General features: G+C 35.8%; 11 protein-coding genes across 11 annotated transcripts; 6 read left to right on the top strand and 5 right to left on the bottom strand.

Moving 5' to 3' along the window:
- Positions 1 to 2,376: 2,376 nt before the first annotated feature.
- Positions 2,377 to 4,269, top strand: STE12 (homeodomain family transcription factor STE12; the record flags this gene model as incomplete). The annotated part of the gene is made up of 1 exon (XM_071054262.1): positions 2,377 to 4,269. The coding sequence occupies one exon, from the start codon at positions 2,377 to 2,379 to the stop codon at positions 4,267 to 4,269; it is 1,893 nt and encodes a 630-aa protein (XP_070908955.1).
- Positions 4,270 to 5,541: 1,272 nt separating this feature from the next.
- On the top strand, positions 5,542 to 7,173 carry NAM8 (Nam8p; the record flags this gene model as incomplete). The annotated part of the gene is made up of 1 exon (XM_071054261.1): positions 5,542 to 7,173. One exon carries the CDS (start codon positions 5,542 to 5,544, stop codon positions 7,171 to 7,173), a length of 1,632 nt encoding a protein of 543 aa, XP_070908954.1.
- A 1,727-nt stretch (positions 7,174 to 8,900) lies between these two features.
- RTC3 (Rtc3p) lies at positions 8,901 to 9,224 on the top strand (the record flags this gene model as incomplete). The annotated part of the gene is made up of 1 exon (XM_071054260.1): positions 8,901 to 9,224. The coding sequence occupies one exon, from the start codon at positions 8,901 to 8,903 to the stop codon at positions 9,222 to 9,224; it is 324 nt and encodes a 107-aa protein (XP_070908953.1).
- A 948-nt stretch (positions 9,225 to 10,172) lies between these two features.
- On the top strand, positions 10,173 to 11,054 carry RPF1 (rRNA-binding ribosome biosynthesis protein RPF1; the record flags this gene model as incomplete). Its single annotated transcript, XM_071054259.1, has 1 exon — positions 10,173 to 11,054. The coding sequence occupies one exon, from the start codon at positions 10,173 to 10,175 to the stop codon at positions 11,052 to 11,054; it is 882 nt and encodes a 293-aa protein (XP_070908952.1).
- A 605-nt stretch (positions 11,055 to 11,659) lies between these two features.
- On the bottom strand, positions 11,660 to 12,316 carry GAR1 (H/ACA snoRNP pseudouridylase subunit GAR1; the record flags this gene model as incomplete). The annotated part of the gene is made up of 1 exon (XM_071054258.1): positions 11,660 to 12,316. The coding sequence occupies one exon, from the start codon at positions 12,314 to 12,316 to the stop codon at positions 11,660 to 11,662; it is 657 nt and encodes a 218-aa protein (XP_070908951.1).
- A 303-nt stretch (positions 12,317 to 12,619) lies between these two features.
- On the bottom strand, positions 12,620 to 13,480 carry YNG2 (histone acetyltransferase YNG2; the record flags this gene model as incomplete). The annotated part of the gene is made up of 1 exon (XM_071054257.1): positions 12,620 to 13,480. One exon carries the CDS (start codon positions 13,478 to 13,480, stop codon positions 12,620 to 12,622), a length of 861 nt encoding a protein of 286 aa, XP_070908950.1.
- Positions 13,481 to 14,707: 1,227 nt separating this feature from the next.
- On the bottom strand, positions 14,708 to 15,856 carry RNJ42_04092 (uncharacterized protein; the record flags this gene model as incomplete). The annotated part of the gene is made up of 1 exon (XM_071054256.1): positions 14,708 to 15,856. One exon carries the CDS (start codon positions 15,854 to 15,856, stop codon positions 14,708 to 14,710), a length of 1,149 nt encoding a protein of 382 aa, XP_070908949.1.
- Positions 15,857 to 16,362: 506 nt separating this feature from the next.
- RNJ42_04091 (uncharacterized protein) lies at positions 16,363 to 16,971 on the bottom strand (the record flags this gene model as incomplete). Its single annotated transcript, XM_071054255.1, has 1 exon — positions 16,363 to 16,971. One exon carries the CDS (start codon positions 16,969 to 16,971, stop codon positions 16,363 to 16,365), a length of 609 nt encoding a protein of 202 aa, XP_070908948.1.
- Positions 16,972 to 17,941: 970 nt separating this feature from the next.
- Positions 17,942 to 18,586, top strand: CDC8 (bifunctional thymidylate/uridylate kinase; the record flags this gene model as incomplete). Its single annotated transcript, XM_071054254.1, has 1 exon — positions 17,942 to 18,586. The coding sequence occupies one exon, from the start codon at positions 17,942 to 17,944 to the stop codon at positions 18,584 to 18,586; it is 645 nt and encodes a 214-aa protein (XP_070908947.1).
- Positions 18,587 to 18,722: 136 nt separating this feature from the next.
- APS2 (Aps2p) lies at positions 18,723 to 19,193 on the bottom strand (the record flags this gene model as incomplete). The annotated part of the gene is made up of 1 exon (XM_071054253.1): positions 18,723 to 19,193. One exon carries the CDS (start codon positions 19,191 to 19,193, stop codon positions 18,723 to 18,725), a length of 471 nt encoding a protein of 156 aa, XP_070908946.1.
- Positions 19,194 to 19,561: 368 nt separating this feature from the next.
- Positions 19,562 to 22,162, top strand: PTK2 (protein kinase PTK2; the record flags this gene model as incomplete). Its single annotated transcript, XM_071054252.1, has 1 exon — positions 19,562 to 22,162. One exon carries the CDS (start codon positions 19,562 to 19,564, stop codon positions 22,160 to 22,162), a length of 2,601 nt encoding a protein of 866 aa, XP_070908945.1.
- Between the last annotated feature and the right edge of the window lie 192 nt (positions 22,163 to 22,354).

The raw sequence follows: 22,354 nt of genomic DNA, 5'->3' as shown, positions 1-22,354 counted from the left end.
TATGATTCCCGCTCTATTAGTTTTATACTGTAGGTTGGAGGTTTACTTTTTTTTTTCTAATGGGTCTTCTAAGAGGACGAGGAAGAAAGAAAACCCTTAAAAAAAAATAATATTTAATGTTGATCCCTTTTTCTGACCTAAAATCCAATAGCTACAGAAACTTCTGTGCTGATATCTTGTAATTGTTGTATTGGTTTATCAAAATCTGTTTAATTTTTTTTATATAGTGATCTATTTTTATTTTCTTTTTCTTTTCTGGTGTTCACATCAGGTTTGGTTATGGTTTGTTTGTTTTGTTTTCCAAAATACCTCCTTTATGTTGTGTGCCTCAGCTGTTTTTAAGAAGTTGTTACCAAAAGAGCTTCTATCTTCTTCACATAAAGCTCTATTAATCCCACTCTCGGTGAGAAAAGAAACAAATGTGGAAGCAGCTTTTTGTTCGCCTGTCTAACACAGTACGCAGAATCATTTTCAAGCCTACTCAGACCCTTCCAGCTCTCTCTCTCTCTCCGTTTAAATAGAGTGTGATTAGTTCCTTAATTCCAGTATGTCCGATTTTAGAGACAAAACAAATGAGTTGACATTATCACAGGGCATGAAACTAAAGTAGAAATGGACATTGGTCAAGGGAATAAGAAAAAGGGTATAAAATAAAAGAGAGACATAGTATATGGAAGTGTAAAATTATGAAATGAGAGGGATGAATATTAGCCGGCGTGCATGGTGCATTAAAAAAATAAATAAATAAATAAAAGAAAAATACAGGGCACAAAAAAAAAAAAAAAGAAACAAAAAAAAGGACTCAGAAGGACTGTGTAAAAAACTAAGAGAAAGAACAAAAATAAATGTTATGGCTCGTCTCAAAGCTATTATTAATAGTGCGCGTAATAGAGAAAGAAAGAAAGAATAAAAAAAAAAAGCCATTAATTATGGAAATGTATCTCTTTTTACTTGTGTTTGTTAAGCATTTAATGCCATAGCAGGTTTCAATGAGCTATGCCCTTCCTCCTTTGCTTCCCTTTTTTTTTTCTTCTTTTTAAATGTAAAGATGTATTAATAGATGTTCAAGTTTTCAGTTCAAATTTCATTTTAATTTTTTTTTTTGATCCTCTTAAAAATTTTGGTTTAAATAAATAGGCAAAGGAAGATCATTTCAGATTTTGATATTTTTCTTTTCTTGCAATGATTAGTTAAGAACTGGTGATATTTTTTTTATGCAATAGTCCTTCTTTTTTTTTTCCTTCTGTTCGATATGTTTTTTATCATTTGTCTTGTTTTTTTTTATCCATTGTCACTTTTATTTATATTTACATCGTATCTTTTAAAAACTCTTTTGTTTTATGATTATATTATATTCCGTTCTTCCTTGTAGTTTGTATAGTATTAAAACCTTTTTTTTTTCTTTACGTTTAAAATATAGAAGAAAAAACATAGTATAAGATAGGAACTAATAAGAAACCCACTAATATCTATTATTGTTTTGATTGTCACCCACCTCGACTACCACTAATACATTATTTTATGCTAAAATACATAATACATTATTAAAAGGAAAAATATAAAATTTTACCACCCTCACGAAACAAAAGAAAGGACTATTAACAGGTTAATCTTTTTTTTTTTGGTGGATTATAAAAAATATTAAAATTAATTTAAAAATAATAAAAAAAAAACACATTTAATAAACAACAGAATTTAATAAGGATATCAGAACAATACCTTTTTTTTATTATTATTTTTTTTTATTATTATTTTAAATTTGATCTACACATTTTAATATATTAACAAAATAGAAGGAAATAATTTTTTTTTTTTTTATTCGATTAAAATAAAACTATTAAGTTTCCAGGAACTCTTCTTCTACTCCATCAATATCAAAATCATCTTAAGCTTATTTCATTATTTTTTTTTTATTTTAATTCTTAAATCATTTAGTTCTCCACTCATTACACGATTTGAAGAAAAAAAATTTAAAAATTACTTTATTAAAGAAAATTAAGATTCAAAAAAAAAAAAAATAACGTTTTAACCCATCAGAGAGAGAGAAGAATCATAACACTAATCATTAAAGCAGGTTAAATCCAAACAAACAATACATTATCATATTATAACTAAAGACATTAGGAAAGACTTCAAATTCCAATTTTTTACATTCATTTTTACTCGAGAAATTTTAGGCCAGAAAATTTTTTTTTCTTTTTCAGTTCAAAAAAATATTATAATACCAAATACCAATAATAAATACTGACCATTCTTCGAAACTGATTTAGGCAGTGGTACATTCATTACAAATACGATACATCTCCGAGTAGACAAAGACACCAACAAGGAAAATAACTAGTACAAGGCCAAGTAAAAAATTTTATATTTGCATTCATGATGACAATGACAGATCGACTTGAAGGCCTAGATATTAAACAATCATTGAAACAAATAGATGAATTAAAATACTTCTTAGCCACTGCTCCAGTAAATTGGCAACCGGGCCAAGCAATAAGGCGGTATTACCTGAATGATGATTTGGGGTACATATCATGTGTATTTTGGGAAAACATCTTTTACATAACAGGTACTGATATTGTTAAAATATGTATCTATAGAATGATGCTTTTCGGTAGAATCGTAATACAGAAGAAAAAGTTCGAAGAAGGTGTGTTTTCGGACTTAAGGAGTTTGAAATTAGGTGAGCATGCTATATTAGAGCAACCAAAATCCAGATTTCTAGACTTCCTATTTAAGAATATGTGTGTTAAGACTCAGAAAAAGCAGAAGGTATTCTACTGGTTCAGTGTTCCCCATGACAAACTGATATCAGATGCATTAGAAAGAGACTTAAAAAGAGAAGCCACAAATCAGATGCAATCTATGACTACCAAACCTGTGAAAGAACCAGCTCTTTCATTTAGATTTGATAAGAGTATCGATGCATCTCTTTACCACCAGGTACGGCAATTCTTTAAGCAGAAATCACTCAATCCTTTTGATTCAGCTAGACTGAATGAAAAAATGGAACGTGTCAATTCATACCCAAAAATGATGGCTGTAAATCAAACTGCTTCTTCCAATACTCCTGTAGTGCCTTTTACTGCACCTGCTATTGTAGAAAACGCCCATAATGAAAACTCAAATGAAAACTTCAACCTTGCAGAAACTGCATCTGCAATGTCCTATTCCACAGGTAGTACGCCTGTTGTATTATATTCGACCGGGAACACACCAGCTGCAACTACATCCATAAGCAACACGTCTAACAACTATGATGTAAAGGCAACACAAGCAGGGGAACCTTCTGAGTCTACAATGCAGGTTATTCCCCCAATGATAGACCCTCAAACAGGGTTCTTTCACGGAGCACCATTTTATATAACTAATATGATTGGAGGCTATCTTGATAGACCTTGTGAAAATGGTTCAGCAGGTACACCTCACACAAGAAATGCTAGTAATATGAGTATATCTCAAACAAACCCACTCAACGCCAATCCTATTTCTCAAGTAGATTCGCTTGATTCGTCAAGAACATGTAGTTGCCGTGTTAGTGGTTTGGTAGAAAACAATGATTATATCAGCCGGAGTACCAGTACTAGCAGCAGTAGTAGTAAAAACAGCAACAGCAGCTCAGGTAGCCGCTGTATTAATACTGATGGTAGCGGACCTCACACCGCTGGTCCACCTTCACCATCAGTACAGCCTGCTGTTCCTACACCGTCGCAGGACGGTTCAGTTGCTAGTGATGATTCACGTTCCAACTCATGTAACACAAGCAGATCAGATAACGATTACACGTCTACGCCGGACGATGACGAGTTCGATCGGACACTACTGGCAAATGCGCAGTTCTACAGCATGGATTCGGGCGCAAATTACTACAACCCTAATGACAACACACACGACACTAGCATAGCATTTACGAATACCTCTACAACGACTCATAATACTGATAACGCGATAGCAGCAACCAATGCAAATGCTGCTGACGAAGCTGGTTCAGTCGATAACGATCTGGCAAGCTTCAAAGCTACTAGCATGCAAATGGATCTGGTGACTGACTTCATAGGGATGGATGACGAATTCTACTCGACTTTCATGGAACCCTTTGACGCCAGCCGTTATTTCTTGTCTCCAGTGGATAGATTGAAGTCAGGTTTCTACATCTCGCAACAATCTATGCAACCTGATTTCAACACTTTAGAGAAGAAGAAAGACCAAATAAAGAGTCTAGCATTGAGACAGAGACGTAAAAAGTACATGAAGAAGAGCATAAGATAAAAGAGATAATTTAATAATAAGATCAAAGAAAGAAAAGAATAAGAGAAAATATCTATACACAAAAAGTATCTCCCTCCTTTTAGAATTTTCTTTATTTTCTTTTTTATTGTTATATTTTCCTCATTTTTCCCGCAATTTTTTTTTTCTTTCATTTTTCCCTATTATTACTATTTTATTTTTATTTTTTTCCTTTCAGAAATAATATATAATTTATTTTATATATTTTGTTGTATCACTTTTATTATTATTTCCATCAATTTCAATTCAATATTTATCTTTTAATTTTATTAAGTAAGTTTTATCAGCTGATATAATTTCTCACGTAAATAAACCCCGATAAAATCGGGTTTCTATAACTTCCAAATTATTTTTCATTTCTGGTTTTGTTTTGTCCAAGATACAGTTCAACGCTTACTCATAAACTCGTAATAAGTATTCCCTTCCCCCCCTGGCTACACAAACCCCGTAGCAATGAAAAATAAATTAAAAATCAAGGGTCCAAAACCCTTTCTTTCAATTTAATTTCTTGGAACTACGGCAGTTTCTACGGAAAGACGCGCCTGAGATCTGAAAAAAAAATTTTCTTTGGAGGAAGAAAGAAGAGAACACGATAGCATGATTTTTATATCTCCTTACCCTGCCTGCAAACCTAAGCGAATAGAAGCAAAAATCACATAAAAAAGGGAACTGAGGGGGGGGAGGGTTTAGAGATGTTTATGCGATGATTTCTGAAGACAAAAAGTAAAGAAGTAAAGAAGAGAGTATCGAAGCCTAGGTGCTACGTACTGTTCTGTGGTACCGGCTGAAAATAAACATAAAGTAAAGAACAGCCGAAAGGGTTTCTCTGCATTTTTCAGTATTTTTTTCACTTTGAGAAGCCCTCGATAAAACTTCGTTAATATTTAACGTACGGAAGACCACAAAGTACTTGAATGAAATTGAATGAAAAAAAAAAATTGTATACAACCAACAAGTGCTAAGAAAGAAAAAAAAAACAACAAACTTGCTGTCAATTGTAGATCGTTTATTAACACAAAAAGAGTGTAATATAAGTAAAATACTTTATAAGTATTAAATATTTCTATATCTATAGAAAAATACTTCTACCAAAGGATCAATAAAGCAAATAACCATTAAAAAAAAACACAAAAAAAAAAAAAAGAAGTATTTTGATTTAAAATATATATATATATTAAACAAAAAATTAAACAAAAAAAAAAACATAACAAAGGAAAAATAAAATACAAAGTACAAGACATTTGGCAGGTACAAATGTATACAGGAAGCGAATTCTCTCCTGATCTAATGTATTCGCCGCCTTCTCAATCTCGATATAACGGTCCGACACCAGTTCAATCTCCCGTCATTTCCGGTAGTCAGCTCTATATGGGTGATTTGGAGCCGATGTGGGATGAAGCTGTGGTTAGAGGTATTTGGGGAGCTCTTGGTGAAGAAAATGTGAATGTTAGAATGATGTGGAACAATTCTACTTCCCCTCTAGGTTCTACTTCTGATTTCCAAAAGCAGCAACAACAACAACAACAACAACAACAACCGAGAAGAAATCTTGGTTACTGTTTCGTGGAGTTTCCTTCATCAGCTCAGGCTTCTAATGCCTTGTTGAAAAATGGTATGGAGATACCAGGATTTCCTCAGAAGAAGTTGAAGTTGAATTGGTCATCACAATCTATTAACACGAGTCTATCCGGCAACGCGACAAACAGTGTCAAAGCTAATCAACAAACCAATAATAGTAACAATAACGGTAACAGTAACAATAACAATAACAATAACAATAACACTTCCATCTTTGTTGGTGACCTGGCCCCAACTGTAACTGAGGCACAGCTGTTTGACTTGTTTATAAACAAGTACCCTTCAACTGTTCATGCGAAGGTCATGTATGACCAGATGACCGGTATTTCTAAGGGTTATGGGTTTGTTAAGTTTGGCAATGTAATTGACCAACAGAGATCCTTGGTCGAGATGCAAGGTTGTTTCTTAAATGGTAGGGCTATAAAAATTGGTCTAGCTGGGGGTAACAATAATAACACCAACTCCCAAAAAATGGGTCATGATAATAACGCCCTCTCGCAGCAGCAAAGAGGTGGTAACCAAGCTTTGAGTTCTCAGTTTATTAACCCTGTACCACAACAACCAATGTTGAACCACTTCACAGACCCTAACAATACCACTGTCTTCGTTGGAGGGTTGTCTCCGTTAGTTTCTGAGGATGAATTACGCTCATTCTTTGAACCATTCGGAACCATCATTTATGTCAAAATTCCTGCAGGAAAGGGATGCGGTTTTGTCCAGTATGTTGATAGAGTGTCTGCCGAAAATGCAATTACTAAAATGCAAGGTTTCCCAATCGCAAATTCTAGAGTTAGATTATCTTGGGGTAGATCTGCTAAGAAAACTGCTCTAATTCAAAAGGCTCTGATGAGAAACCATGAAAGCAACTATCAACAACAATTGCAACAGCAACAGCAGCAACTACAGCAGCAACAGCAACAGCAGCAACAGCAGCAACAGCAACAGCAATTGCTAGCACAGCAACAGCAGCAGCAGCAACAGCAACAGCAACCACTGCTGTATGGTTATTCCCCAGTTGGTCTAGACAATGGTGCTGGCCTGGCTTCTACTCAAAATGTTTTTTCTGATATCTTTCAACAAGAAAATCCTAATATGAATACTGTTGATATGCTACCTGGACGTGAGAATATGAATTATGTCAATGTCGTACCATCAAAAGATCTTTATGCATATGATCAATTTGGCAATCAACAAATTGTAAATAGCGGCATGCCAATGTTGAATGTTACGAATGATCTATCTGTGAATAATAGAACTGCAGGTCTGGAGCGCCTGAACTCTGGAACTGCAGGCTATACCTTTGTTTGAAATCAACTGTTCTTATTTTGCAACCTGTTATCATTTGTTATTTCCCCTGATTTTCACTTATATGTTTTTAATTTTTTTTTTTCCCTTATTTTAATTCTTCAGAAATCAAGACTGGCTGGTATAAATCCCAATATTTTCAATAACCATCAAAAACCCATAAATTATTACATTGAATTTCACTAAATTATTATTATTATTTCCCTTACTTCTTACGTTGTTTTAAAATTTTGCTTTCATATGAATTACTTGGTTTGTTATTTTTTATCTAGTTGACTAGAATGAAAAATTGATGAAACAGGATGAGAATCATACAAATATTGTACTTGATCATGATCTTAATATAAATTATTCTTTATTATTTTACCTTCATGGATAGTAATGGTGTCTTTTCCAAAGGAAATTGTCATTTTTTGTTTTTATTTTTTTGTTACTCAGTTTGAGATTAATTTACTGTTAATAATAATAGTAATAATAATAATAATATTATTATTATTATTATTATTATTACAATTATTATTACAATTATTATTACACTATATCTTTATTATATCTTTATTTTATATTATTTTATTTACTATTATAATATTTATTTTTTTTACATTTCCAAATTTTTGATGCAATTACCTTAAAATTATCTTTAATAGATGTAAATATATTTTTAATTAGTTTGCTTAGTGAGTTTATTCACAATTAAAAGTGGCCACTATTATTGTGAATTTTTATCCAGACGTATCAGTAACAGTAATAAGAAACAGCATTTAATTAATGGATATTATTGTCAACTTTTTCATTATATCGACAATTCTAACATATGTTTAGATATATTTCTATGATTTAATTAAAAATTGTCTTATGATTCCTACATTTTAGATACTAATAGACAGCGATCATTAACTCATCACTTAACGTTAATTAAATATCAAAAAGTACTTTCGTATCGAATTTGTTTAGTACACTCAGGGTGACCCCATCATCACTCCGCCTTCGAGGCTTCTTGTTTCAAGAGCTTTTCTGAGGGGAAGGGAGTAGTAACCTTTTCTTTTGAGTTTTTTATACATGTATACTTTACTTTTGTACTTGAATATGTCTTGTGAGTCTTTTGTACACCTATATTCTCTTTCTTCTATTTCTTCTAGTTCTTTCCTTCCTCCCTTGGCTCCCTAACTTCACTTAGCTAACTATCGTATGGTAGTTAAAAAGTAGGGGGTGGATGTGATGAAAACTAATGAGAATCAAGGGAAGGCGGAAATCGGAATCCGCAGAATTTTCTATCATAGGTTAAAAATTAAACCCAAAAATATTATCATTGTTAAGATGTGGCATTCCACATTAATATTTCATGCCTTCTCACCCCTTCTTAAGCTACCCCCCTTCGTTCCCTCGCTATTAGTCAAGCTTTTCTCACCCCTTCTAAGTCGATCAGAATACTTCATCCCTCTTTGAATGTATCAAAGTATAATCTTAGCAAAGTATATAAGGGGACAGAAATTAGGGATCAATCTTGTAATTAGTATTCTTTGTAGATAAGTTTTTTATATATGAACTTCCAAGTAAGTAAACATAAGTTTTAATAACACTACTTTTTAAGATAAAAACTAGAATCTATAAAAAGTTGTTTTATCCTCAATATATTTTAAATCATTAATTATATTGTAATTATTATATTTGCATACAAACGCATACAAAAAAGCTCAAAATTATTTCCTTAATCATTTCATTAATAAATCATGTCTGAAGTTGTGAAGTATTTCTACAAAGGTAATGAAGTTGATTTGATAATCTACGTCACTTCTGAGAAAGCTGCTAAAGAATACCTCAAGGACCCTGCTCCTAGCAAATTGGCTGATGTCGTAGAAGTTTTCAAAGTGTTCACTAATGCCGATGGTAAAGGTAATGAAGGTACTCTAGGTGAAGCATCTCATGCCCAATTGGAAAATGAATTCGGAAAGCATAAGAAAATCGAGGAGATTATTGACCTAATCCTAAAGGAAGGTAAGCCTAATGGTAACCAAGGTTCATTAGCCAGTAATTACTATAAGGGTCAAGCATAAGAAAAAAAATCCACCTTTTATCTAAATAAAATTGCAATTGCTATATTCTCACCAATTTTACGAAATTATTATGAAATCATACCTTACTAATTTTCATTTTATTTGAAGAGAAGTGTAAAACTATTTTATTATGAGGAGTTTTTTTTCTATCCATTGGCATCATATTTTCATGTCTCATCATTACTGTTTAAAATTACAAAGCAGAAAATGACAAATATATAACTAAATATATTTAAATTTCCATAAGTAATAACTTATTCTGACGTACAATAATAAGCTAGCACCTGTAATAAATGAAGTGACACACATAAATATTGAGAAATACCCATTTGTTTAATTATTTAAATAGGCTAAAAATTTAATGTTTAGTAGTCACTTATAGGAACTCAGTGCGCTGATCTAATAAGACTAATTACAAATATATTTGAAAATTTATACAAACACAAGACAGTTACTTTAGAACCAAGATAGATAGATTCATTTTTGTGATCTCTTAATAGAATATAATACATTCTTAAACAAGTTTAAACAATATATGGGATATATGGGACATGCTACTTTCAAAAAGTAGTAATTTGGATTAATCGTAAAACCTGATTAACATTCACGTGAGTTTATCACATGACTTATAGCCACGTGACCCATATAAGTTTTTCAATTTTGTTTCTTTTTTTGTGGAATTTTTTTTTTTTTTTTTTTTTTTCATTCAAAAATTTTTGCGATGCTCATCGCAACTGTAAGACGTATTAACTAGTGATTATTATATTTGATTTGTTAGTCCTTGCGTTTCTGTATTGCCCTCTCAAATATTTTTTTTTGATACATTATTATTTCGTTTGATATCTAATTATTTTATTTACTTTATTATATTATATTCTTAGTTCTTAATTGGATTAGGATTAGTAAAGTGGGACTTAAATACCAAGACAACGTTACAAATAAGTAGGGATGCCGAAGGAACAACTCAAGATTACTAATAAGCTGAAACGTCAGGAGCTATTTGCGCAGCTAAAAGATGATAAGAACAAGGAAAGACATAAAATGAGACATGACAGAGCGAAAGAGGAGCGTGCAAACCCTGAATTGAAGGAGAAGAGGTTAAAGGAGAATGTTACTAAGACCATCGATAATATGAGGGTCTACGATGAGACGATTGGTAAGGAGATAGAGGGAGATGAGGATGATCTGATGAGGTTTTTTAACTCCAGTGGTGAACCTCCAAAGATATTTTTGACCACGAATGTCAATGCTAAAAAGGCTGCATATGAATTTGCCAATGTGCTCATTGAGATTCTACCTAATGTCACCTTTGTGAAAAGGAAATTTGGATTTACTCTGAAGGAGATCTCTGATATGTGTATCAAAAGAAATTTTACTGATATCGTTATTATTAATGAGGATAAGAAGAAAGTCACAGGTTTGACCTTCATGCATCTTCCAGAAGGTCCTTCTTTCTACTTTAAAATCAGCTCATATGTAGACGTTAAGAAGATTGTTGGTCACGGTAGACCAACTAGTCATATCCCAGAATTAATACTAAACAATTTCCAAACTAGACTTGGTAAAACGGTGGGAAGATTATTCCAATCGATCTTTCCTAAAAATCCTGATTTTGAAGGTAGACAAGTGATTACCTTACACAACCAAAGAGATTATATATTTTTCAGAAGACATCGTTATGTATTCAGAAATGAAGAGAAAGTTGGTCTACAAGAATTGGGTCCACAATTTACGATGAAATTGAGAAGAGTTCAAAGAGGGATCAAAGAGGAAACAGAATGGGAACACAAACCAGAAATGGACAAAGAAAAGAAGAAATTCTACCTATGATGAAGTATTCCAGTATAATCACAAATCATTGTCCCGAAAGGTCGAATTCCGGATGGGACAACTTTCAATTCATGAATTTATGTACATTATGTTAGACAAAATTTTACAAATTTTATGTAGTCATTTCAATAATCAATATTATTTTTCTCATTCGGAATAAAAAAATAGAGTATATAGAGTTAAAGCCAAACTTATACTGACGTTAAAATAAAATGTCAAATAACCTATTATATTATTTATATGGTACATTAAAAAATACTCTAATTATGTTCATTAAAACAGTAAAAGAATAGAGTAAAAGATTTTTTTTGGGAATTAATAGAAAAATAAAGTTATGATAATAAAAATAAATGTCTTTTTCGACTGAGAACAATAAGAAAATGAGAGCAATTGGAAATATATAAAAGGGAATGGACACACATGATCTTAGAGTACCTCCTTTATAATTGATTCTAATACTCGAATTCTTTCCTTTTGTGATTAAAAAGATGCGAAACATTAATGCCTTCTACATTGCAAATGATCATTTTTATTTGGCAATGAAAGGCCAGGCAAGCGATTTGGTATAGTACAGAAATGGACGAAAAATAAGCAAATCAATCTGATTACCTTCTACCACCACGACCACCGAAACCACCTCTGGAACCTCCACGGCCACCGAAGCCACCTCTGGAGCCACCGCGGCCACCGAAGCCACCTCTGGAGCCACCACGGCCACCGAAACCACCTCTAGCACCTCCACGACCGCCGAAGCCACCTCTGGAGCCACCACGGCCACCGAAACCACCTCTAGCACCCCCACGACCGGCTGGAGCACCGGTTCTCTTCTTCTTGTTCTTTGGTTTAGGAGGACCTGCTACCTTAGGCTTTGGAATGAATCTCTCAATTGGTAACAACTTATCTGGGGCAATATAAAATTTGTCACCTTCTTTGAAGCTAGTGGCCTGAACACCGTCACCACACTTGATGGTGAAGTATACTTCGTTTAGAGGACCTAGAATTTCGTCAACCTTACCAACTTGGGTTTTGTTCTCTAGATAGATTGGAGCATTGAAGTATGGAATCTTTGTATTTATAGAACGGCATACAACGTCGCCTTCACATGGATGTAGGAATTCACCCATCTCTAGAACTGAGTCTGGAGGACCTTGTGGCATTGCTCTACCGCCAAAACCACCTCTACCACCTCTGGCACCACCACGACCGCCGAAACCACCTCTGGAGCCACCACGGCCGCCTCTAGAACCACCTCTAAAACTCATATCTTATATTTTTATAACTTGGTTAACGTTTTGTTATTGCTTTCGTTTCCCTTAAAGCTCAGATCAATTGGTAAACTTAATGAATAGTCTTCAAATAAATCAAAAATTATACCTTTAGACAAATCTGAACATTTAGAGATGCCCATCTCAGAAAAATTTTTTTAAATTTTTTTTTTTCACTCGCAGTGTTTGCTGAGAAAAAAATTTTCCGATAACGTCACAAATGATCAAAACCAATGTGATTAGCTTTTCAAGTAGCATAGTAATAACACATTTACACTCATTGCATTACTCTCCAAATGCTCACTTCTTTTTCTTGTTTTTCTTTGCCATTTCCTGCTGGCAGTCAGGGCAGTACCAGGTACCCTTAGGTGGTTCTTTTAGGTTGACACACTCGTAGTGAAACCATTCGTATTTACAATTTGGTCCATCACAGGCAACCATTTCGCCGAATGAGACTCTTTGGCAGAAACAGTATAAGTTCTGGTCCTCATTTTCGTTCTCATTCATGCTCGAGAATAGTTCCTCCTGGTAGTTCTGTAGATCTAACGTGCCATCTCTCTCAGTTGACCCCGGAGACTTGACATCCTGCGCATCATCCGCTGGTGTAGCACCAGCCGCAGCACTAGAACCTCTATTTGATTTCTTCCTTTCACGCTGCGTGCTGGACATTGACCTCCCTTGTTTCTTCTTCCGAGCCCCGCCATTCTCATCCATAGGGGCCTTCCTTTTCCTCTCCAACAGCCCAGATCCGAACACTGAGCTCTCCCGCGAATAGTCAGTTCCGCTATCCATCTCTTCTTCTGCGGGCGCAAGCAGCCCGTCTTCCTCAAGAATAGATGTGTTCTTCTCCAGCTTCGCTAGATGTCGCGAAACTAAGAATAGAATCGTGTTCGCCCTCTTACACTTCTCCTCCTGTATTTCTTTGATCCGCTCCATCAACTCATGAATCTCTGCAGTAAGCTCTTCTTCTTTAGGGTTCACCTTCAAAGACCCGTTCTGCTTAATATACTTGTGTAACAAAACCTCCTTCTGCTGATACTTCTTCTTAAGATCTAAACATTCCTCGTCAGCGGCGGCAATCTCTTCCAGAGAATACCGGAACTCCGCCGGCAGATTTGACACATCCTGCAGCGTCTGATCCAATACTAGACTTGGATCCATTTGCTTAGTCTAACAACCTATATATCAATGTAGGAAACTCCTGAAACAACCGAGTAAACATATATGATTAGTATTGAAAGAAACACAATACCTTCTCTCTTAATCACCTTAACGCCATAACCCGCTCCAAAGCACTAAATGCTACAAAGAAAAAAACATCAGATATTACCCTGATAAAACACGTGATCTAGTTAGTATTTTTAATGAAAAAAAATTAAATTTTAGCGTCACAGACAGGATTCGAACCTGCGAAGGTAAAACCCAATGCCTAAATGCTGTTCTATTATTGAATAGCAGGGCATCGCCTTAACCACTCGGCCACTGGGACACTTGTATTTGTTGTTGAAGACAGCGTTTATCATACGGCTTTATACTCCTAACTGTCTGAGACAACAAACTTTAAATTAAACTTGACTTTTTTGATAAATATCTCTGAACATTGGTGTCTTTGGCATCCATACAAGAATTTATTGACCTATAGTTTCTTTCGGCAAGATCGGCGGAAATTCGAACCCCCCTAATAATATCATGCGAATTAATATCTTCAGTTAATGGTATTACGGTTCCATCAGTCAACCGATAAAATTAAAGAGTTTAATAAGGTAGTTTTAATTCAATGGTTCTTGTTTCATGGGTAAAAATTCAGACACGGAAACAAGTGATTAGACGAATATAAAAAAAAATAATGGGGAGTAGAAAAAAAAGAATCTCCGCGACGGGGAATTGAACCCCGATCTGGCACGCGACAAGCGCCCATTCTGACCATTAAACTATCACGGATTTGTTAATTCGTGATGTCTAACTGAGATGTAGTCATTCATGTGGTATGTGCATTTATTATTTGAAGACTACATAAATATTACTTCATGAAAAGGTAATGGGATATATTGAAAGTTGTTATAGGTTTATTCCTTGGCTTAACATTCCTAACGGTCTTATAGGCCAGAAATACATAGGTAGACTACAAATAACTAAAAGTTATGTTAGTATAACAACCTTTGTCATATAACTTACTGTGCTCTATTCCAATGATTACTAGCTAAGATATAACGTTATTTTTTATAATAACTAAAGATATGCCTAATTAAGTCCTGTTAGGATTAGAAGAAAGCAGAATATTGGAGGTTCATTATAATAATATACAGATTAGGTGACTTTAAATTAAAAACAAGAACAGCAGTTACCACCTGTCCTGCTGCGGTAATATTCCTAGCTTTTTACTTTTCGTTACACGGATTCTAAATCCTTTTCGTTAGGTTCCGGATTTAGCATATCCAAAGACTCTTCAGGGGCAGAATTCAACTCATTTTTTTTTTTACCCTTTCTCTTTCTCCTTCTCCTAGCCCTCTTGTTTGCAGGTCTTGGGGAATTATTCTTGTTTAGTGACTCTGCTATTCCGTCCTTGTCTGTGGTATTAGAGTTGGAGTCCTTTTCATTTCCTGGTGGACTGGCAATTCTAGTGTAATTATCCATATCCTCTGGATTCGTATCGTGATATCCGTGGTCAACGGGCTCAGCCTCTGTTCCTAGAGATTGATAGCTATCGACGTCACTATTATCTATTTTAGATCCTGAGTTTATCAAGAATGTCCGATACTGTTTCTTTGACATTGATGACAGACCTCTATGATAGTAGAACCCAAAACATATATGCCATTGTTCATGTTCAATAGCAGTAAGCAAATCAACTAAATTCTTCCCGTGATCTTGCTGAAGATCATAGAAACGCAATTCTAATGAGTCTGTAAAATGTTGAACTAGTGGGTCGTTCACCTCAGCCAAAAAACTGGGATCCAGCGCCTTTACATGCGACAAAAGTCTGTCGATGTATTCGTACAGCTTCCTCTCATCCGAGTCGTACTGTTCATGCAATTCTCTGATATCTCTAATAATATCAACAATCCAGAATAATCTACTGAAATTCTTATTCCTGTCCCATTTACCAGACAGGATACTGTTATTTTGTTCATGATGTTGATCACGATGCAAGTGCCTACCACTATCATCACTTTGTACAGTCCCATCAGTACCACCACCTTTCGTGATCCTATTAGTATCTTTACCAAGCGAGTTCGTATGATTATCATCACCAACACTGTTCCGCTCAGAATGAGACAGACGACGATCATCTTTACTCTCAGTGACTCCAGCCGTCCTACTTCTACTCTTACTAGACTTTTTTCCATGGTGAATTTCCTCACGATCCTGCGTAGTCATACACTTGGTAAACCGGTACGGCTTCTTCCTCTTCTGGGGCTCATCCTTGCAACCTTTCAGTTCCTCAGGTATAGAGTACATGAAATTCTGGAAATCCTTAACCAACGACTCGTACTCAGTATCTGTCGACCTAGAGGAAGTCCTCTCCATTGGCACCATTCTCAATTCCCACCAAATAGCTCAATATGAATAACTTCCTGTGTACAAGTGCTCTTCAAGAGATGAATTATAAAAATACTTGAAACACACAATATCGAAATGGATTCAAACAAAGCTCAACATTTTGACGGTTTTATGGATTTTTTCTCTAAATTTTCACCATCTTTTCTTTTTATTGCTGGTTTTCCTAACATTCACCCAGCTTGTCCGGTATTTTCACTTTCTTTTTCAAATTACGTCTATCAGGCACGGCTACAGAGAATTGCCTGTAGAGTTATCGGAGAATGCGAAAAATGATTAACGTAATAAATATTTAGCATACATAAACATTCTAAAGTTTCTGTATATATGGACCGCATAACAAAAAAAAAGTGGCTAGAATGTTATTGCTAATGCGAATGCTATTGAGAAGAAATGCTAATGATAGGATGTCATGTTTCAGTGGTGAGGAAGTTGGAACTGCTTGATAAACGATTTTGGATTCCTTGAACAAGTTAAAAAAAGTTCTATATTCTCGGTTTTTTAATGTTGTGTTCATCCTGTGTAGGGTTTAGGGTAGTCTCGTTGACATCGTATCTCTTCACGTACCGTCTCCGTGTCCTATTAGTGTGTTCGACGCTGAGAGGTGGTTTTGATAATCTGAACGTCGGTACAACCAATCCATCTGTCTTTGAGTCCGTTGCACTCTTGCCCAAGTAGTTCTCTTTCAAGTTGAAATTGAGTTTTGGTGTGCTGTTGTCTGTTTTGTTGTCAGAAGCTGTCCTCCTATCTCCAGCACTATCATTCGTGCATGCATTACTTCTAATTTCAGTCTTTGTATCTTCCCCACCAAGCATCTTCTCGTTCCGATGCATCTCACACCACTGCCGTATATCTTCCACACTGATCTTACCGTTACTGTCGTCTATAAGTGAGAGCAAGTCCTCCACACACCGTACATAACCTTGGTGCCGCACCAGACTGGTCTTCTCGTTCGCTAGACGATACAACTTTGTCACAGAATTCGCAGCAAACTTAAATTCCTGCATCAACTCGCCGTTCAAGGACGCTATCGCTTGTTTTGTAGGCGGCTGCTCGGGGGGAAGACTCGATTCCAAACTCCCTAATTTTTCCATTTTAGCAATAGGTTATTAAACTTCAAATATCAGCAACTTCACAGCACCCTAGTCTACTCTCCTCTATACAGAAACTAGTATTGTTATAAGAGGAGACAAAAAATGGTTTGTTACCAAAATACAAAGTGCTATACTACAAAATACTAATACTCTAAAGCCTCATGGTGGTGATGCCCATCTTGACATAACCAAAAGGATTAAAAAAAAAAATTAGAATTAATATACTACTGTACGTAAACACACGATATTAAATCGTTATATGTGATGATAAAAAGTGTTGGAATTTTGGGAAAAAAATAAAAGTCTCCCGGGGGCGATTCGAACGCCCGATATCAAGATTTCAGTTTTGAAATTACAGTCTTGCGCCTTAAACCAACTTGGCCACCGAGAGATATTAAATTTGTTGAGTTCTTTGGATTTACAAGCCATTATGACGGTCAGGAATACGTAGACTATGATACCGTTATATGACCATACTTCTATTCTTTTATACTGTCTCTGTATTTAGTCTGTATTAAAGAATTAGAGCTGAGTGATACACATTTTGCAAAACGGCATATACAACCAGCAATTGTTTCTGCCTTAATATAGAACGTACTTTATATATAAGTCCATTTTGATGTCATTGTACCAAACTAACTATCGTATTCTCTTTTATTGTCATGAGACGGTATAATAACTACTTTATAGCTGTACACATACTAGACTTCAATGAAATACATGCTAATTTGTTTGTTTGTGAAACACTATATCACGTGAATTTTGACATGCTGTAAGGAACAGAAAGATATCGCTTGTAGCGAGCAAGAAAGTGCTGGTGTAGAGAGATAGAGAGAATAAGATAGATGAGGAAAGATGATGACAGTGAATTTGGCTGATATAAGATCAGATGGTCATTACTACCTAAACAATTTGTGAATGATACAAGAAGACAACCAGTTAAATTGCTAAAAGTAAGAATATAAAAAATATGGTGCGTGGTAAATTGATACTGGTAGAAGGATTGGATAGGACTGGGAAGACTACACAGGTGAATGCGCTCGCTAGGCGTCTTCATACTGAGGGTATACCTGTCCATGCTACAAAGTTTCCTAATCGTGAGAGTGAAATAGGCCAATTAATCAACAGATACTTGACCGATAAGTCCTTCACGTTACCGGACCAAGCGGTTCATCTACTGTTCAGCGCTAATAGATGGGAGTACATCAAGGAACTGAAACAGAAGTTGAACCAGGGTTGCTACGTGGTTCTCGATAGGTACGTGTTTTCGGGAATAGCGTACTCTGCCGCGAAAGGTGTACAAGGAATGGATTTGAACTGGTGTATGCAGTCCGATAAAGGTTTACTGAAACCTGATCTCACTTTATTTCTGACTAATGAGGACTCATTGGCTAACAGAGATGGTTTTGGCGAGGAGAGATACGAAAGTAATGAATTTCAATTGAAAGTAAAGGCCAAATTCAGTGAAGTTCTCGACGCCTTCTGCGATCCAGACGAATTGAGTATAGTCAATGTTACGGGGAAAGACATAGACCAAGTTAGCGAGGAGATATGGTCTAGGATAGTACCTATACTAAAATCAAAACTCCAAGAAGATGACTTCAAATATTTCTAAGCAGAGATCAAAACAATCTCAAAAACAGCAACATCTCAGCATATTTATAAAAATTAAGCAACAAAACAAAACAAAATGCATATCTATTATTATTATTGTTATTATAATTATTATTATTATTATTATTTTATACATATTACTCCAGTCTATCTAGTGTACTCAATTTCTCAAATAGCATGTCCTTTGAGACCTCTTGTATTTCACCACCGAGGAACATCTCATCCATCACCATGTATGCCTTGTAAAAGTTGAAAACAATATCCAATTCACACACATTCCCAAAAAATGCATCGAGCACCTCGACAAACAGATGTATATGCGACAGGTATATCGGCTCCTCATCCGCCAGATCAACACCAAACACGAAATATAGCCCGGCATATCGCTTATATATCAGCTTCGTACTCTCAGAAAACTCCACAAAATTGCTCTGATGCCTATGATCCCGCGAAGATATCAGCCTGTATATCTGCGCTATATAATCCTGTGTACTCCCGCTACTACTCCCAATAGCCCCACTAGAGCTCTCCTGCACGACCTTGTCATACCATCGTACCAGACGCACTACACCTTGCTTGTTAAAACACAATATATACTGAATAGCCATAGTCACTTAAACGTATGACTCTAAATCAATCCGTATAGCTCCCTTATTGGGTATCCCCGGTAATATATCTAAAATTAACCTTGATTATGGTACGGGTGCCTATTATATTGCTTAATTGGAAAAGGGCCGGATATTGAAAAATAAAAAAAAAAAAATTAAAAATAATAAAAATTTACAGTATATAAGGGATATCGTAGTTATCTCTAATTAGTATTTTTATTAAATGTGGGGCGAGAGAATTGATTTGCCTTAATTAACTCACAAAAGAATTCTTAATATACTAATATAAATAGCAAAGTTCTTTATTTACAGGACTTCCTTTTATATTTATCTATTACAAAACAATAGAGGAAGCGAAAACTGTTCAAATGACCGAGAAGAAACAGGACGTGCACAAGAGTGCTTCGGTGAGTGCGTTGAAGAAGTTTGGTAGGAAGCTTATGAACTCTAGTCCAGACCCCAATTCCCATGCTAGACCTGTGCTGGACTCAAATACTGCTTCTCCTATTAAGGCTACCGGTGGTAGTCCTACTACTGCTTCTAGAGCTGAGACTCCAATTCGGAGGAATACGAGTACGTCGCCTAATAGGATAAGATCTGGGTCGTTGTCGAAGAATCCTGATGCGCTTGCACCTGGGAGGCTGAGGGCTAACTCATTGGGTAAGAAGAAAATAGACCCTAAATCTGCTGAAGCTAATTTTGCTAGGGGACCTGTCTCCACGACAAAGTCTTCTGTGGCTCTACATGACCTTATTAAACATAGCCATAACCCATATGTTGCTCAAGGCCAGCAGAGACAAGGGGCCCCTCAGCCTTTGCAAAGGAAGGCGTCGGGAGGCCCCGGTAATGTCTCTGCACTAGGAGGTGGTTCAGCCATTGCCGGTAGAAGAAGGGATGCCCACACCCACCATGCTGTATTGAACAAGTCCTCTAATATGCTCAGCGCTAAGAACAATTCAATTCATAATAATGAATCTTCAACCGTTAAGAGAAGCAGTTCGAAGGGTTATCTCAACGTGGATACGCACATGGTGTACAACCCATACGGAATGAATCCCGCCCTAAGAAGACCTGACACTGCATATATCGAGACTGTCAAAGAGCAAAAGGATGACGTTAGCTTTTATATGCACGATGGTAATGAGAAGATTAGAATGCTTCCCTTACCGATTGAGGACCCTAATAAGTTTCTACCAGATGAGATGAAGCAATTCAGTATTAGTTTGACAGACAATTTCGTTTTTGATTCTAATAATAAACCTATTGGCTCTGGTGGTTCTAGTGAAGTTAGAATTGTCAGGTCTGCCTACAGGTCAAAAGATGTCTACGCCTTGAAGAAACTAAACATGATTTACCATGAAACGCCAGAGAAATTCTATAAGAGATGTGCCAAAGAATTCATCATCGCAAAAACTTTAAGTCACAATATCCATATTACAAAGACTTTCTACTTGTTGAAAGTACCTACTACAACATATACAACAAGAGGCTGGGGGTTTGTTATGGAACTAGGTGTGAAGGATTTATTTGAATTAATGGAGAGGAGCGGCTGGAAATACGTACCTTTAAATGAAAAATACTGTTTGTTCAAACAGGTTGCTCAGGGTGTTAAGTTCTGTCATGAGAATGGTATCGCACATAGAGATTTGAAACCCGAGAACGTGTTACTTTCAAAGGACGGTGTCTGTAAGCTAACCGATTTTGGTATATCCGATTGGTATCATAAAGACCCAAAGGATCCAAACAGTCCATTAAAGATGACAGAAGGTATGATTGGATCTCCTCCATATACCCCTCCTGAAGTTATGTACTGGGATGCCAAAAAACACTACCCTGAATCATTACAGAAGCCATATGATCCGTTAAAAATGGATCCATATGCTCTAGGTATTATGTTGATCACGATGGTAAACAATATTATTCCATTCTTAGACTCCTGTAACACCGATTTAAGATTCAGAGAATACGAAGCCTCATATGAAAATTTTATTGCACACGGTAATCCAACTTTTAGAACCAAGGGTGTATACAAGCCTGGTCCAGGTAGTGAATACAGTCTGGCCAAACAATTTAAGAGTACCGAGGCCTCTAGAGTAGCATGGAAACTTGCCGACCCTAAACCAGAAACTCGGTATACGATGGATGACTTGTTTAATGATCCATGGTTCCAGGCTATTGAAACTTGTGTTCATCCAAATGATGTTGATGTAGTACATGAACCTGACTTAAGAAAAGCTACAACAGCTGACGGAATTGTATATGCGAATAACGAGTTTACAGATAAGACAATTGAGACCTCTGCTGGGCATGTCGGTGCCACTTACGATGAAATATCGAAGAAAGATGATACATCTTCCACTTTCCATGATGCTAATGATCAACTGGACTCTCCTACATGGAAAATCGATACTGATGGTGCAGAATCGTTCAAGAGTGCAAACAGTTCAATCTCCAGGGTTGCTACGGAGAGCAATTTCAAGCCTAGATCTATGGTTGAAATCGCAGAGCACCCTCTCTCTAAGAAAGAACAGCAAATGAGAATAGAGGATGCCAGAAAGGCTGCTGAGGAAGCCGAAGCTGCTGAAATAGCTAAGAAAGCCGAGGCATCCAAACAAGTGGATGATGAAGAAAAGGTAACTCACCATGACAACGTTAAATTCTCGTTAGATGAGGACGATGCGGAGTCTGTGGAAACCAATAACCTCGACTCTATGATGGAGAAACCATCCCCGAGATCCGCAGCCGCCATAGTTGCCCACACCAAATTAGCTGGTCTAGGCAGTGACGACGAAAAGAGTATACATAGTGGCAGCAGGTCTGCTACCCATTCGCCTATAAGAAACATGACCGACCTTTCGCTGGCCGATACACCAAGACAGAAGAAAAAAGTGGTCCACAACCATTTCGATATTCCTCATAGTGCCATAGGTAACAAACCCTCAATGATATCCCTATTCACTTCAAAGTAAATATTATGCTAAGACAAAACTAACAACCACCAATCCCCATTCTTCATTTTTTTATCATATTCTTTTATACAATACAAACAAACAAAAATTTTACAATTCTAAGTACAGAAAGAGAAAAAAATACCATTGATATAAGAGTTACTCTTCCTACCTTAATTCACATGATTAAAATTAAACTAATAAATAAATAAA

The sequence above is a fragment of the Nakaseomyces bracarensis genome, assembly GCF_045282275.1.
Source record: "Nakaseomyces bracarensis strain CBM3 chromosome Unknown Scaff13_0, whole genome shotgun sequence".
Taxonomy (NCBI): Eukaryota; Fungi; Ascomycota; class Saccharomycetes; order Saccharomycetales; family Saccharomycetaceae; genus Nakaseomyces; species Nakaseomyces bracarensis.
This window is presented reverse-complemented; position numbering and strand designations above follow the sequence as displayed.